At 47.6% G+C, this 16,163-nt stretch overlaps 1 protein-coding gene across 1 annotated transcript; it reads right to left on the bottom strand.

Annotated features, from left to right (window-relative positions):
• Positions 1–277: 277 nt before the first annotated feature.
• Positions 278–4,723, bottom strand: LOC129043550 (ubiquitin-conjugating enzyme E2 variant 1-like). The gene is given in 5 exon segments (XM_054500201.1): positions 278–379; positions 382–466; positions 689–712; positions 788–889; positions 4,701–4,723. Coding segments are annotated over 5 exon segments (336 nt in total).
• Between the last annotated feature and the right edge of the window lie 11,440 nt (positions 4,724–16,163).

Here is a 16,163-nt window from a genome sequence, read left to right as displayed (position 1 = left end):
TCTACTAAAAATACAAAAATTAGCTGGGAGTGGTGGAGGGCACCTATAATCCCAGCTACTTGGGAGGCTGAGGCAAAGAATTGCTTGAACTTGGGAGGCAGAGTGAGCCAAGATCGCACCACTGCACATCAGTCTGGGCCACAGAGGGAGGCTCCATCTTTAAAAAAAAAAAAAAAAACAAAACAACAACAATAACCAAAAAGAATATTTACTGCTGTGAACAATGAAGACTGCTTAAATAAAAAAGGCAAGAAGGACCTGCAGCTTTTCTTTTGGATTAGTTGCCATAACACTGTCCTTCAGGCAGCTGAGGGACTTTCACATTTTCTTTAGATGTCATTAGGTGCCAGAGCTCTTGCAGGACCATGTTGAAGCTTTATATAATAAATGCTGCCATTTTGTCAACACCAATACGGCTCTTGGGTCCACTACTCCATTCAAGTTATTAACTCCGTTCATATTAATTCTTTTTTTTGAGACAGAGTCTCGCTCTGTCGTCCAGGCTGGAGTGCAGTGGTGCCATCTTGGCTCACTGCAACCTCTGCCTCCTGAGTTCAAGCTATTCTCATGTTTCAGCCTTCCGAGTAGCTGGGATTATAGGCGCCCGCCATCATGCCCAGCTAATTTTTGTATTTTTAGTAGAGACAAGGTTTCACCATGTTGCCCAGGCTGGTCTTGAACTCCTGGCTTCAAGTCATCCACCCACCTCAGCCTCCCAAAGTGCTGGGATTGCAGATGTGAGCCATTGTGCCTGGCCTCATATTAATCTTTTTGTTACAAATCTTACCAAGGGGGTGATTCCAGGTATTTAGGCCCACGTTCTATTTTAAGAGCGTATATTTGGTTTTCATAAATTGTCCAAGTCTGTGGTGGCTGTCGTCCTGCGTTGCTAGAAGGCCACCATATTACTCATCTCACACTCGTTCCCATTCCCCTTTCTCTTTCTTTCTTTCTTTCTTCCTTTCTTTCTTTTTTCTCTTTTTTTTTTCTTTTAGATGGAGTCTCGCTCTGTCGCCAGGCTGGAGTACAGTGGTGTGATCTCAGCTCACTGCAACCTCCACCTCCCGGATTCAAGTGATACTCCTGCCTCAGCCTCCCAAGTAGCTGGGATTACAGGCATGCGCCACCATGCCTGGCTAATGTATTTTTGTATTTTTAGTAGAGACGGGATTTCACCATGTTGGCCAGGATGGTCTCAATCTCTTGACCTTGTGATCAGCCCGCCTCGGCCTCCCAAAGTGCTGGGATTACAGGCGTGAGCCACCGCGCCTGGCCACTCTCCTTATTCTTTCTATCATTGCTCTCCAGAAGCATTGCCTACGACATTTAAATTGTCAATCCAAAACATTCAAAACTACCAGCTTACTCCTCGAGGCCATCATAAATGGAAAGAAGGCCCCAGAAAGGTGTGGAAGGGTGATTCAGCTGCAGAGAGGGCTCTGGACTTAAGTTTCGCGGCTGACTGTGACTTTCAGGACCAGAGACAGCGCCCCAGGTCAACATCCATTTCCCACCCAGCGTCAGACGTGAGGATTGTAAAGAGAGGTGTCCTTGTGCTGATAGACGGGAAACTGCCCACAGCTAGGAGACTTCATGTGCTCACACCAAGAAGGCACTAGAGGGTGCTGGTGAGCTGCAGGTTTGAGGACCTGCAGCTGGGCTTATCTGTAACCTCCAGATGGGCTAAAAACAACAATAACTTAACAGAAAAAGTTCAAAAGCCTAGATTATTTAATATGTCAACAGTTCCGCTGGGCGCTGTGGCTCACACCTGTAATCCCAATACTTTGGGGGGCCAAGGTGGGTGGATTGCTCGAGTCCAGGAGTTTGAGACCAGCCTGGGCAACATGGCAAAACCCCATCTCTACTCTAAACTACAAAATTTAGCCGGATGTGGTGGTGAGTTCCTGTAGTCCCAGCTACACGGGAGGCTGAGGTGGGAGGATCGCTTTGGCCTGGAGGTCAAGGCTGCAGTGAGCCGTGATCGCGCCACTGCACTCCAGCCTGAAGACAGAGCGAGACCCTGTCTCAAAAAAAAAAAAAGTCAAAAGTTTACATTAAATTCTGTTCTCATCCAAATCCTAGTGCCTCTATCTTTCAGGGGGCCTTCAGAGGGGTACATGGTATCTGATATTCTCCTTTTCTTGTTTGGTATTTTGTGTGTCAATAATACACAGTTTATTTCTATGAAACCTTTTTGTTTTGTTGTTTTGCTTTTTGAGACAGGGTCTCACCATGTTGCCCAGATTGGAGTGCAGTGGCTATTCACAGGTGTGATCATAGCTCACTGCAGCCTTGAACTCCTGGCCTCACACAATCCTCCTGCCTCAGCCTCCAGAGTAGCTGGGATTATAGGTGCATGCCACCATGTGTGGCCTATTTCTATGAAATATATATATTTTTAAATACAGGATCTCACTCCATCACCCAGGCTGGAGTGCAGTGATGCGATCTTGGCTTAAGATCCCAGGCTCAAGCAATGCTCCCACTTCAGCCTCCAGAGTAGCAGGGATTACAGGCATGTGCCATCATGCCTGGCTAATTTTTGTATTTGTAGTAGAGACAGGGTTTTGCCATGTTGCCCAGGATGGTCTCGAACTCCTAAGCTCAGGTGATCCACCTGCCTCAGCCTCTCAAAGTGCTGGGATTACAGGCGTGAACCACTGAGCCCAGCCCTATTTCTATGAAATCTTAAGATCATAGAATATCGCATGTGCTTTCACACTGCTTTATTGAGGTATCATTGACATAGAACAAACTGCACATATTTAAAGTGTGTAATTTGCAGCGCCCAGCTCTACTAAAAATATCTCTACTAAAAATACAAAAATTAGCTGGGCGTGGTGGCGAGCACCTGTAATCTCAGCTACTTGGGAGGCTGAGGCAGGAGAATAACCTGAACCTGGGAGGCGGAGGTTGCAGTGAGCCTAGATTGTGCCACTGCACTCCAGCCTGGGCGACAAGAGTGAAATTCCATCTCAAAAAAAAAAAAAGTGCAATTTGCTAAGTTTTGACATTTGTGTGCACACATGCAACCATCGCCACAAACAAGGTCATGAACATACCCACCATGCCCGGAAGATTCCTTGTGCCACCTTGTCATCCCTTTCTCTCGTCTCTCCCCTCACATTCCCTCCCTGTCAACCACCGATCTCGTTCTGTCACTATAGATTAGTATACTTGTTATAGACGGTTACAAATATTATTATTAAATAGATAGTATTTCATTTATGAAATGCTTGCTCAGTGCAAGGCTCTGGGAGCGTTACAGTCATTATCTCATTTAAATCCAAAGCAACCCTGTGAGGTAGCAGAGTGGAAATCTGCATTTTGCAGGCAAAGAAGGTGACTTGCAGAGAAATGAAATCACTTGCCCAAGGGAGTTCCTAAACATATAGAAAGTGCTGTTGGGAGGCCACGGCGGGGGATCACGCGGTCAGGAGTTTGAGACCAGCCTGACCAACATGGTGAAACCCCGTCTCTAATAAAAATACAAAAAATTAGCCAGGCGTGGTGGTGCGTGCCTGTAATCCCAGCTGCTTAGGAGGCTGAGGCAGGAGAATTGCTTGACCCCGGGAGGCAGACATTGCAGTGAGCCGAGATAGCGCCACTGCGCTCCAGCCTGGGCAACAGAACGAGACTCCGTCTCAAAAAAAAGAAAGGAAAAAAAAAAAAGAAAAAAAGAAAGAAAGTGCTGGAGCCAGGACATACACTCGGCTCATGTGGGGGCTCCACCCCACTGTCCTGCCTCTTTCCCCCAACAGTCCAACAGGGAGGAGCACAATGCCTGGGTTCCAATTCCACCTCTGCCACAACCATGAATGTGGCCCTGGGCAGGTTGCCCAACCCCTCTAGGTCTCAGTTTCCTCGTTGGTGGCATGGTTGTCCTTGCCTTATAGGGTTGCCTGAGGGTCACTTGAGATGATGAGCTTGGAGGCCTCTCAGCAGAGGGCTTTCAGGACAGACCAGTAAACAAGTGGCCACAGTGTGGGATGCAAGTACCGTGAGACAGACGTGCAGGAACCTGAGATAATAAGGGGATGGCTAGTGGCCAGGCACGGTGGCTCACACCTGTAATCCCAGCACTTTGGGAGGCTGAGGCAGGTGAATCACGAGGTCAGGAGTTTGAGACCAGTCTGGCCAACATGGTGAAACCCTGTCTCTACTAAAAATACACAAAATGAGCCAGGTGTAGTGGCGGGAGCCTGTAATCCCAGCTACTTGGGAGGCTGAGGGAGGAGAATCTCTTGAACCCGGGAGGTGGATGTTGCAGTGAGCCGAGATTTCACCATTGTACTCCAGCCCAGGTGACAGAGTAAGACTCCGTCTCAAAAAAAATAAATAAATAAATAAATAAATAAGGGGGTGGCTGTTGTGGGAGCCAAGTCTTCCAGGAAGTTCTCTCCTTGAACTCTGGGCCACTATCATCCATTCTACTCATGTTGGAAATGCATCGCCTATCTACTTGTGGCTGGGGGCTTCCTCTTTGTCAGGTGTTGGGACTCAACAGTCAATAAGAAAGACTTGGCACCACCCACCAGGACGCCCACCTGGTCAGGAGGTGGGGGCAGAGGGGCAAGTCTCTAGCAATTACAGTCCAGTGGGATCAGTGCTGTGCTGGGGGAAATACAGGCACATATTGTCCATTTTGCTTTCATAATCCCTCCAGGCTTTGTTCCTCCAAGCTCTCCCAACCTTACCTGAGATATTCCTGCTGTCCCATGGAGAATTCTTTATAAGTGCAATATTGTTGAAATACACCCCAAGGACATTGCTACTGCTGCTGTTGAAAATCTTCCTGTTCTTTGGGCTTGTGAATACACAGTACTCTGGTCTCCCACTATTGTTCCCTAACCACATGCCACCTCCAGCCCCAAACCGATCACAAACGGGATGGCCAAGCGCTGGGTGTGGGAATAACTGGTCTGATGTCCAGCCACGCCGCTATAGACTGTGCGACCTTGGCCGTCATTTATTTTCAGTCAAGGCTCAGTTGTTCACCTGTGAGTTCTCTGCAGGATATGGTTATCCCTGAGCTGGCTTCTTTTTACCCTGAGACTTGCCCACGCCCGTTGACCTCCCAGTGGTTGTGGACTCAAAGGCTGTCAACCCGCTTAGAAAGCAAAACATAGTGGGGAAAGGAAAGCTGCTGTCCAAAGGGATCACACACCACTGTCACATGCTTCCTTGTGAAAAGTCCACCAACAGGCTTTGTGTAAGCAACAAGGCTGTTTATTTCACCTGGGTGCAGGCGGGCCGAGTCCGAAAAGAGAGTCAGCAAAGGGTGGTGGGATTATCATTAGTTCTTATAGGTTTGGGATAGGCAGTGGAGTTAGGAGCAATTTTTTTGTGGGCAAGGGGTGGATCTTACAAAGTACATTCTCAAGGGCGGGGAAAATATTACAAAGTACCTTCTTAAGGGCAGGGAGAATATTACAAAGTACCTTCTTAAGGGCCGGGGGTGGGGGGGGGGGGGTGGGGCGGGGGTGGTGGTGGTGGTGGGAACTATCACAAAGTGCATTATCGCAAGGGCAGGGAGTGTGTATTGTCATAAGGTCAGTTGATCACTTGAGGGTGGGGCAGGAACAGATCACAATGGTGGAATGTCGTCTTTTGTGGATCTTCAGTTGCTTCAGGCCATCTGGATGTATACGTGCAGGTCGCAGGGGATATGATGGGTTAGCTTGGGCTCAGAGGCCTGACAACCACCAAGGTACCAATCCGAGGTTGGAGAAGGAGGTTAATGGGTTGTATCCATAGGGACTTTTTTTTTTTTTTTTTTTTTTAAGAAATGGGTCTCACTGTCTTGCCCAGGCTGGAGTACAGTGGTATGATCACGGCTCACTGCAGCCTCAATCTCCTGGGCTCAAGCAGTCCTCCCTCCTTAGCCTCAAGAGTAGCTAGAACTAGGCACATATCACCACACCCAGCTAATTAATTTTTTTTTTTGTAGAGACAGGGGTTTGGCTCTTTTGCACCCTCCAGGGCTTGGGCCAGTGCTTCGCACATGGCAGGAAAAGGAGAGCATCTTGTCAAGAACTGGGAAGGGTCTGATATTTTTCCCTGCTTGCAAGCCCACAAGTTAGCCTGCCAGTTACATGGTGGCTGGCAAAGACATGAGTCTCCTGGGTCAAACAACTTTATTACCTATGGCACAGCAGATGTCAACAAATATTTGTGAAATGAATAGATGGTTGGATGATCTTCAGTTCTAAGCTACGTACCCAGGAAATGGCAGCCCCCAGATTTCTTGGGGACACCAAGAGTCCCTGAAGTCAGTTAAAGAGCAAAGGAAGAAGACAAGGCCAGTTTGGCAATGTCCAGTGAAGCTGAAGATGTGTGTACCCTGCAACCCAGAAATTCCACTCTTTGAGTCTTTATCACATTATGGCTCGTGTGGACAGTGTATTTGTACAGCCAGTGAGGCTAGGAGAGGAGCTGGCAGAGGAGCTGCCTGGGCCACAGCTCTGGCTACTGCAGGCCTTCCTGCTGCTCATCTGTGACGTTCATGGCAAGGAGGGTGCAGAGCCCTGCCCTGTAGGAACCCACACAATTGCATGTGGAGACACATTCAAGGATGCTCATGGTAACATGATTTATCACATTAGACATTGGAATCAAACCTAATTTTCCATCACTAAGAGAATGGATGAACCATTGTTCAGTTCTACAATGAAATATTATATAGCAGTTAAAAATGGATACACTTGAACTATTGTGTGTCCATATCAGTAAATCTCAGGAGCCAGAGTTGAGGAAAAAACAAAAGTAGCAAGATGATATACACTCTCCTCCCTCCCTCCTTTCTTCCTTCCTTACTTCGTTTCTTCTTTTCATTCCTTCTTTCCTTCCTTCCCTTCCTTCTTTCCTTCCTTCCTTCCTCTATTGCCCAGGCTAAAGTGCAGTGGTGTGATCTCGGCTCACTGCTACCTCCACCTCCCGGGAAAAAACGATTGTCATGCCTCAGCCTCTCGGGTAGCTGGAATTACAGGCATGAGCCACCACGCCCAGCTAATTTTTGTATTTTTAGTAAAGACAGGGTTTCATCATGTTGGCCAGGCTCGTCTTAAACTCCTAGCCTCAAGTGATCTGCCTGCCTTGGCCTCCCAAATTGCTGGAATTACAGGCGTAAGCCACAATGCCTGGCCTGTTTACATATTAAAAATGCAGCATGACGGGCGCGGTGGCTCACACCTGTTATCCCAGCACTTTGGGGAGGCCAAGGTGGGTGGATCACGAGGTCAGGAATTCAAAACCAGCCTGGCCAAGATGGTGAAACCCTGTCTCTACTAAAAATACAAAAAAGTAGCCGGGCGTGGTGGTGGGCACCCGTAATCCCAGCTACTCAGGAGGCTGAGGCAGAGAATTGCTTGAACCTGGGAGGTGGAGGTTGCAGTGAACCGAGACAGCACCACTGCACTCCAGCCTGGGCAACAGTGAGACTCCATCTCAAAAAATAATAATATAAAATGAAATGAAATGAAATAAAATAAAATAAAATACAGCTGGGCAAGGTGGCTCACACCTATAATCCCAGCACTTCGGGAGGCTGAGGTGGGTAGATCACCTGAGGTCAGGAGTTTGAGATCAGCCTGGCCAACATGGCGAAATCCTGTCTCTACTAAAAATGCAAAATTATCTGGGCCTGGTGGCAGGCGTCTGTAATCCCAGCTACTCGGGAGGCCAAGGCAGGAGAGTCGCTTGAACTCAGGAGGCAGAGGTTGCAGTGAGCCAAGATTGCACCATTGCACTCCAGCCTGGGTGACAGAGCGAGACTCCATCTCCAAAAAAAAAAAAAAAAAAAAAAAAAACCACAGCACCCTATCCATTTTTATGGACACATAATACATGTGTAGCTGAAGTAAAAACTAAACACGAAAAGGAATTGATATTTAAGCATATCCTGAGAATGACAAAATTTTTTAAAAAAAGAACTGATATACTTCAACTTAGGCACGGAGATAACTTTTGGAGAGGAATCCCAAAGTGATGGGGCTTGAAGTTTTAGTTTTATTAAAGATATAGAGATCTAGGCCAGGCACAGTGGCTCATGCCTGTAATCCCAGCACTTTGGGAGGCTGAGGCAGGAGGCTCACTTGAGTCCAGGAGTTCAAGCCCAGCCTGGGCAACATAACAAGACCCTGTCTCTACAAAAAATACAAAAATTAGCTGGGTATGGTGTTGCACGCCTATAGTCCCAGCTACTCGGGAAGTTGAGGTGGGAGAACTGCTTGAGCCCAGGAGGTTGAGGTTGCAGTGAGCCGTGATGGCGCCACTGCACTCCAGCCTGGGCAATAAAGCGAGACCCTGTCTCAAAAAAAAAAAAAAAAAAAAAAAAAGAGATTTGAAGCAAATATAGCAAAATGTAAAATGTAATCTCTGCTAAATCTGGGTGGAGAGTATGTTCTCTCCTCTATCTTTGATGAAATAGTTTATAATTAAATGAAAAAGTTAAGATGGTCTCTAGAGGGGTAGCTTACACACATCAGGAGAATCTGGCCTTTGGTAACCTGAAGAGTGTTGCTATTTTTGCCGGTGAGAGAAGGGCTAGAAAGCATCCATTTCTCCCCAACCGTGCCTCGCCAGGGGCTTGGCCGAGGGAGCCTGGGGTACTTCCTTAATCTAACCACTAGATGGGGCCAGTACTACGGGTTAAAAATGGGGAGACCCGAGGGAGGGCTGTGGGATCCTTCTAGCAACTTGACACAAGGAAGAATCAGTTTTTGCAAGAGAGAAACAGAGGATGATAATTTACTTGAGAACATGAGAGACAGGTAAAGGTAGAAAAACAGCAGTCACAGCTGGGTGTGGTGGCTCACGCCGGTAATCCCAGCACTTTGGGAGGCTGAGGAGGGCATACTGCTTGAGTCCAGGAGTTCAAGACCAGCCTGGGCAACATAGCAAGACCCCTGTCTCTACAAAAAATAAAATATTAGCTGGGCGTGGCGGCATGGCGCCTGTAGTCCCAGCTACTCTGGAGGCTGAGGCAGGAGGTTCACTTGAACCCAGGAGTTTGAGGCTGCAGTGATCCACAATCGTGCCACTCCAGCCTGGCAACAGAGTGAAACTCTGTCTTGAAAAAAAGAAAATGAAAAAGAAAAACAGGAGTCAGGTAACAAAAGAACCCCTAGTTAAAGTAGCAATACCATTCACAGGTGTTGGTAAAGTACCTATTTTCTTTTTTTTTTTTTTTTGAGACGGAGTCTCGCTCTGCCGCCCAGGCTGAGTGCAGTGGTGCAATCTCGGCTCACTGCAAGCTCCCCCTCCCGGGTTCTCGCCATTCTCCTGCCTCAGCCTCCCGAGTAGCTGGGACTACAGGTGCCCACCACCATGTCTGGCTAATTTCTTGTATTTTTAGTAGAGACGGGGTTTCATCGTGTTAGTCAGGATGGTCTCGATCTCCTGACCTCGTGATCCGCCTGCCTCGGCCTCCCAAAGTGCTGGGATTACAGGTGTGAGCCACCGCGCCCGGCCAAAGTACCTATTTTCTAGTCTCCTAAGTTACCCGAGATGCAGTTGTTAAGCATTAAAACAGATGCCAACAGGGGTTCAGGGAAATTCCAGTTTCTATCCCTTTGGGGTTTTTTTTTGTTTGTTTTGTTTTGTTTTTGAGATGGAGTCTCGCTCTGTCGCCCAGGCTGGAGTGCAGTGGCGTGATCTCAGCTCACTGCAACCTCAGCCTCCAGGGTTCAAACGATTCTCCTGCCTCAGCCTCCTGAGTAGCTGGGATTACAGGCGCATGACACCACGCCCAGCTAATTTTTGTATTTTTTAGTAGAGACGGGGTTTCACCATGTTGACCAGGCTGGTCTCAAACTTCTGAGGTCAGGTGATCCACCCACCTCGGCCTCCCGAAGTGCTGGGATTACAGATGTGAACCACCGTGCCCGGACCCTTTCCCTTTGTCTGATTGATATCATTCCACCCCTGTTCACTGAACCAACCAGAGGCGTGTGCACCTTCTGGAGGCTGGAAATGATTCATGCTAGTCTGAATGCCTGGGCTTTGGCATAAAGGCCCTGAGTCCATCTTCTGGCTCTGCTCCTGATCAGCTCTGTGACCCTGGGTGATGGTCTTAGCCTTTCTAGGCTTAGGTTTTCTGATCTGTAAAGTAGGGATGATAATAACATTACCTAGTCTGTAGTCCCAGCTAATTGGGAGGCTAAGGTGGGAGGATCATTTGAGCCCAGGAGTTCAAGGGTGCAGTGAGCTGTGACTGCACTACTGCACCCACCCTGGGCAACACAGTGAGAAGACTATCCTATCTCCAGCAGGCACACAGGGCCTCATAACTTAAGCTCATGTGATCTTATCCCTGCCCTCTTCTTGGTCCTAGAATCCTCACCATGTATTTACTCTGCCTAGACTGGGCTGTGCATTCCTCTGGGAAGGGGTGGTGTTTGTCTCGCTCATATCCCAGGGCCAGCACAGGGATAAACTTAAAATTCTTTGGAATGAACAACAACAAAAAAATCAGGGCTGGGCGTGGTGGCTCATTCTTGTAATCCCAGCACTTTGGGAGGCCGAGGTGGGAGTATCACTTGAGTCCAGGAGTTTGAGACCACCCGGGACAAGATAGTGAGACCCTGTCTCTACGAAAAATTTAAAAATTAGCCGGGCATGGTGGTGTGTCTGTAGTCCCAGCTACTCAGGATGTAGTCCCAGCTACTCAGGAGGCTGAGATGGGAGGATTACTTGAGCCTGGGAGACCGAGGCTGCAGTGAGCTGAGATCATGCCACTGCACTACAACCTGGGTGACAGAGTGAGACTTTGTCTCAAAAAAAAAAAAAAGAAAGAAAAAGAAAAAAGAAAAAAGAAAAAAAGAATAGGCGGGGCATGGTTGCTCACACCTATAATCCCAGCACTTTGAGAGGCCAAGGTGGGCAGATCACTTGAGGTCAGGAGTTCAGGACCAGCCTGGCCAACATGATGAAACCCCATCTCTACTAAAAATACAAAAATTAAGTGGTCATAGTAGCATGAGCCTGTAATCCAGCTACTTGGGAGGCTGAGGCAGGAGAATCGCTTGAATCGAGAAAGCGAAGGTTGCAGCGAGCTGAGATCACACCATTGCACTCCAACCTGAGTGACAGAGTGAGACTCCGTCTCAAATAAATAAATAAATCGGTCAACTTGGTCTAATCCAGTGAATGTCTAAAGTAGCATTATTGAGGCATATTTTCCATATCATAATTTACCCTTTTAAGTGTGCAATTTAGGGATTTTACCACATCATCATAGTCAATTTACCAACCTACTATGGTGCAACCACCAACATAAGTCAGTTTTAAAATATTTTCATCATCCCAATATGATCTGTCTTTCTGAGACAGGGTCCTGCTCTGTTGTCTAGGCTGGAGTACAGTGGTGGAATCTTTGTACACTGCAGCCTCGACCTCCTAGGCTCAAGCGTTCCTCCCACCTCAGCCTCCCTAGTAGCTGAGACTACAGGCATGCAACACCACACACAACTAATTTTTGCATTTTTTCTAGAGTTTGGTCTCATTATGTTGACCAGGCTGGTCTTAAACTCTTGGGCTCAAGTGATCCTCCCACCTTGGCCTCCCAAAGTGCTCGTATTACAGGTGTGAGCCACCACACCTGGCCTCTCTTTTTTGTTTTTTTAACTGACCTATTTCAAAGCACTTTGCAGACATTTTAAAATGTCAACCCTACACCCTTCATCATGTATCTCCTAAGATTAAGGACAGCTCTTCCAAAACCACAATACCCATACCGTCTTGCTTTGCTTTTCATTTCTTTTTTGAGATGGGATCTCATTCTGTCGCCCAGACTGGAGTGCAGTGGCACAATCTCAGCTCACTGCAACCCCCACCTCCCAGGTTCAAACGATTCTCCTGCCTCAGCCTCCCGAGTAGCTGGGATTACAGGCGCCTGCCACCATGCCTAGCTAATTTTTGTATTTTTAGTAGAGACAGGGTTTCGCCATGTTGGCCAGGCTGGTCTCCAACTCCTGACTTCAGGTAATCCACCCGCCTAGGCCTCCCAAAGTGTTGGGATTACAGGCGTGAGCCGTCACGCCCGACCTATTTTGTTTTTTAAATTCAAGATCTAATCAAGGATTAAACCTTGCATTTCATTGTCTTGGGAAGCCAGAACCCAGACTGAATTGAATCCAGGTTAATGAACATTGCTAGCCCATGTGAAAACTTGCATGGACCAGGCGCCTGGGGAAAGTGCAGTGCACCCTGAATCTCATTTAATCCTCAGAACGGTCTGCTAGGCGCCACTGCCCACATTTTATGGAGAGAGGTGGTGTCCTCTAGGCTGGAGTGCAACGGTGCAATCTCAGATCACTGCAACTTCTGCCTCCTGGGTTCGAGATTCTCATTCCTCAGCCTCCTGAGTAGCTGGGATTACAGGCATGGGCCACCACGCTCAGCCAATTTTTGTGTTTTTAGTAGAGATGGGGTTTCGCCATGTTGTCCAGGCTGGTCTCGAGTTTCTGACCTCAGGTAATCCGCCCGCCTCAGCCTCCCAAAGTGCTGGGATTACAGGCCACCGCGCCTGACCCTAAATAATCATTTTTAAAATCAATCAATCAATCCTTCCTTCCTTCCTCCTTCCTCCCTCCCCTTCCTTCCTTCCTTCCTTCTTCTTTCCTTTCTTTCTTTCTTTTTATTTTCTTTCTTTCTTTTCTTTCTCTTTCTTTCTTTCTTCTTTCTCTTTCTCTGTCTTTTCCTTCCCTCCCTCCTTCTCTCTCTTCTTTCTTTCTTTCTGTCTGTCATTTCCTTCCCTCCCTCCCTCTCTCCTTCCCTTCTTTCCTTCCTTCCTTCCTTCTTTCCTTCCTCTCTCTCTCTCTTTCTTTCTTTCTTCTTTCTTTCTCTGTCTTTTCCTTCTCTCCCTCCTTCTCTTTCTCTTTTCTTTCTTTCTCTTTCTTTCTGTCTTTTCCTTCCCTCCCTCCCTCCTTCCCTTCTTCCCTTCCTTCCTTCCTTCTTTCCTTCCTCTCTCCTCTCTCTCTCTTTCTTTCTTTCTTCTTTCTTTCTCTGTCTTTTCCTTTCCTCCCTCCCTCCTTCTCTCTCTTTCTCCTTTCTTTCTTTCTGTCTGTCTTTTCCTTCTCTCCCTCCCTCCCTCCCTCCCTCCTTCCCTTCTTTCCTTCCTTCCTTCTTTCTTTCTTTCCTTCCTTCCTTCCTTCCTTCTTTCCTTCCTCTCTCCCTCTCTCTCTCTTTCTTTCTTTTCTTTCTTTCTTGGATGGGTTCTCATTCTATTGCCCAGGCTGGAGTGTAGTGCTGCAATAATGGCTCAGTACAGCCTTGAGCTTCTGGGTTCAAGCAATCGTCCCACTTCAGCCTCCCAAGCAGCTGGGACCACAGGTACACACCACCATGCCCCGCTAATTTTTAAATTATTTGTAGATAGAGCATCTTGCTATGTTGCCTATCCTGGTCTTGAACTCCTGGGCTTAAGTGATCCTCCCACCTTGGGCTCCCAAAGTGCTGGGATTACAGGCAGGAGCCTGATTAAGTGATCTTCATGTGATTTTATTTGGTGGTAACAAAACAAAATGCACTGTTTTATAACCTGCTTTAGTCAACTGGTAATTTACATTTTATAAATTTTCATCTGATCTAAAACAAGGTTTTATTAAGATGTTCTCAGCCGGGCGTGGTGGCTCACGCCTGTAATCCCAGCACTTTGGGAGGCCGAGGCGGGCAGATCACGAAGTCGGGAGATCGAGACCATCCTGGCTAACACGATGAAACCCCGTCTCTACTAAAAATACAAAAAATTATCCGGGCGCGGTGGGAGGTGCCTGTAGTTCCAGCTACTCGGGAGGCTGAGGCAGGAAAATGGCGTGAAGCCGGGAGGCGGAGCTTACAGTGAGCCGAGATGGCGCCACTGCACTCCAGCCTGGGCAACAGAGCAAGACTCTGTCTCAAAAAAAAAAAAAATTTTTCTCAGTGAACCCAAAAGTATTCGGTTTTTTTTCTTTTTCTTTTCTTTTTTTTTTTTTTTTTGAGATGGAGTTTTGCTCTTGTGGCCCAGGCTAGAGTGCAATGGCGTGATCTCAGCTCACTGTAACCTCCACCTCCCAGGCTCAAGTGATTCTCGTGCCTCAGCCTCCCAAGTAGCTGGGACTACAGGCGTGATGACCACGCCCACTAATTTTTGTATTTTTAGTAGAGACTGGGTTTCACCATGTTGACCAGGCTGGTTTCGAACTCCTGACCTCAGGTGATCCACCTGCTTCGGTCTTCCAAAGTGCTGGGATTACAGACGTGAGCCGTGCCCACACTTATTTTCTTTTTCTCCTTTCTTTCTTTCTTTCCTTCTTTCTTTCTCTTTCTTTCTTTCTTTCTTTTTCTTTCTTTCTTTCTCTCTCTCTCCTTCCTTCCTTCTTTCTTTCTTTCTTTTTTTTCGTTTTTTTGAGATAGAGTCTCCTCTGTCGCCCAGACTGGAGTGCAGTGGCTCAGTTTCAGCTCACTGCAACCTCTGCCTGCCGGGTTCAAGTGATTGTCCTGCCTCAGCCTCCTCAGTAGCTGGGATTACAGTCGTGTGCCACCTGGCTAAATTTTTTTGTATTTTTAGTAGAGACGGGGTTTCGCTGTGTTGTCCAGGTTCAAAATTATCTTTCTTTTCTTTTCTTTTCTTTTTTTTTAGGACAGATTCTCACTCTGTTACCCAGGCTGGAGTACAGTGGAGCAATTTCGGCTCACTGCAACCTCTGCCTCCCAGGTTCAAGTGATTCTCCTGTCTCAGCTGCCTGAGTAGCTGGGATTACAGGCATGTGCCACCTGGCTTTTTTTTTTTTTTTTTTTTTTTTGTATTTTTAGTAGAGATGGGATTTCGCCATGTTGGCCAGGCTCAAAATTATCTTTACAGCTGGTTTGTGCATGCTGGTGCAGTGTACTAAGTCCGATTGCTGTGCCCTTGTGGTGTGCCCCTCTCTTGTGACAGTGCCCCAAGAGGGAACTGGGCCACATGTCCCATGGGAAACCCCACCCTCTGGATCTGTTGCTGCTCCTGACATTATTCAACTCATTCCCTATCCCCTGTATTTCCTCCAAGCTGGAAGTTAAAGTGTGCTGGTGATTTTATGCGTCCACTTGACTGGGCCATGTGATGCCCACACATTTGGTCAGACGTTATTCTGGGTGTGTCTGTGAGAGCATTTCTGGATGAAATTAACGTTGGAATCAATAGGCTGAGTAAGGTGGATTGTCCTCTCTAACATGGGTGGGCACCATCCAATCAACCAAAGACCTGTAGAGAACAAAAGGCTGGCTAGGAGGGAAGGTGGCCTGCCCAACTGCAGGAGCTGAGGCATCATCTCCTGCCCTCGCGCTGGAACTTGTGCTATCAGCTCTCCTGCTTCTCAGGCCTTCACCCTTGGACTAGAACAACTCCATGGCTCTCCTGGGTCTCCAGCTTGCTGAGATCTTGGGACTTAACTTGCATGATTGTGTAAGCCAATATCTTTTTTCTTCTTTTTTTTTTTTTTGAGAGGGGGTTTCGCTCTTGTTGCCCAGGCTGGAGTGCAATGGTGCGATCTCGGCTCACTGCAACCTCCCGGATTCAAGCGATTCTCCTGCCTCAGCCTCCCAAGTAGCTGGGATTACAGGCATGTGCCACCATACGCAGCTAATTTTTTATTTTTAGTAAGGATGGGGTTTCTCCATGTTGGTCAGGCTGGTCTCAAACTCCCGACCTCAGGTGATCCACCTGCCTCGGCCTCCCAAAGTGCTGGGATTACAGGCATGAACCACCATGCCCGGCTTCCAGTTTCTTATGATAGATCTCTCTTTCTAATATATAGAGAGGATGTGTGTGTGTGTGTGTGTGTGTGCGTGTGTGTGTGTCCTATTGGTTCTGTATTCTCTATATAAACATACATAGAAGGTGTGTGCACGTGTGTGTGTGTGTATCTAGGCCAGGTGCAGTGGCTTGTGCCTGTAATCCCAGCACTTTGGGAGGCTGAGGTGGGCAGGTCACTTGAGGTCAGGAGTTCGAGACCAGGCTGGCCAACATGGTAAAACCCTGTTTCTACAAAAATACAAAAATTAGCCAAGTGTGATGGCTTGTGCGCCTGTAATCCCAGCTACTCGGGAGGCTGAGGCACAAGAATCTGACTCCTGAACCCAGGAGTCAGACATTGTGGTAAGCCGAGACTGCGCCACTGCACTCTGGCCTGGGTGTCTCA

This window comes from Pongo pygmaeus, chromosome 13 (genome assembly GCF_028885625.2).
Source record: "Pongo pygmaeus isolate AG05252 chromosome 13, NHGRI_mPonPyg2-v2.0_pri, whole genome shotgun sequence".
NCBI classification, from domain to species: Eukaryota; Metazoa; Chordata; class Mammalia; order Primates; family Hominidae; genus Pongo; species Pongo pygmaeus.
Note: the sequence above shows the minus strand (reverse complement) of the source record. Positions and strands in the feature narration are given on the sequence as shown.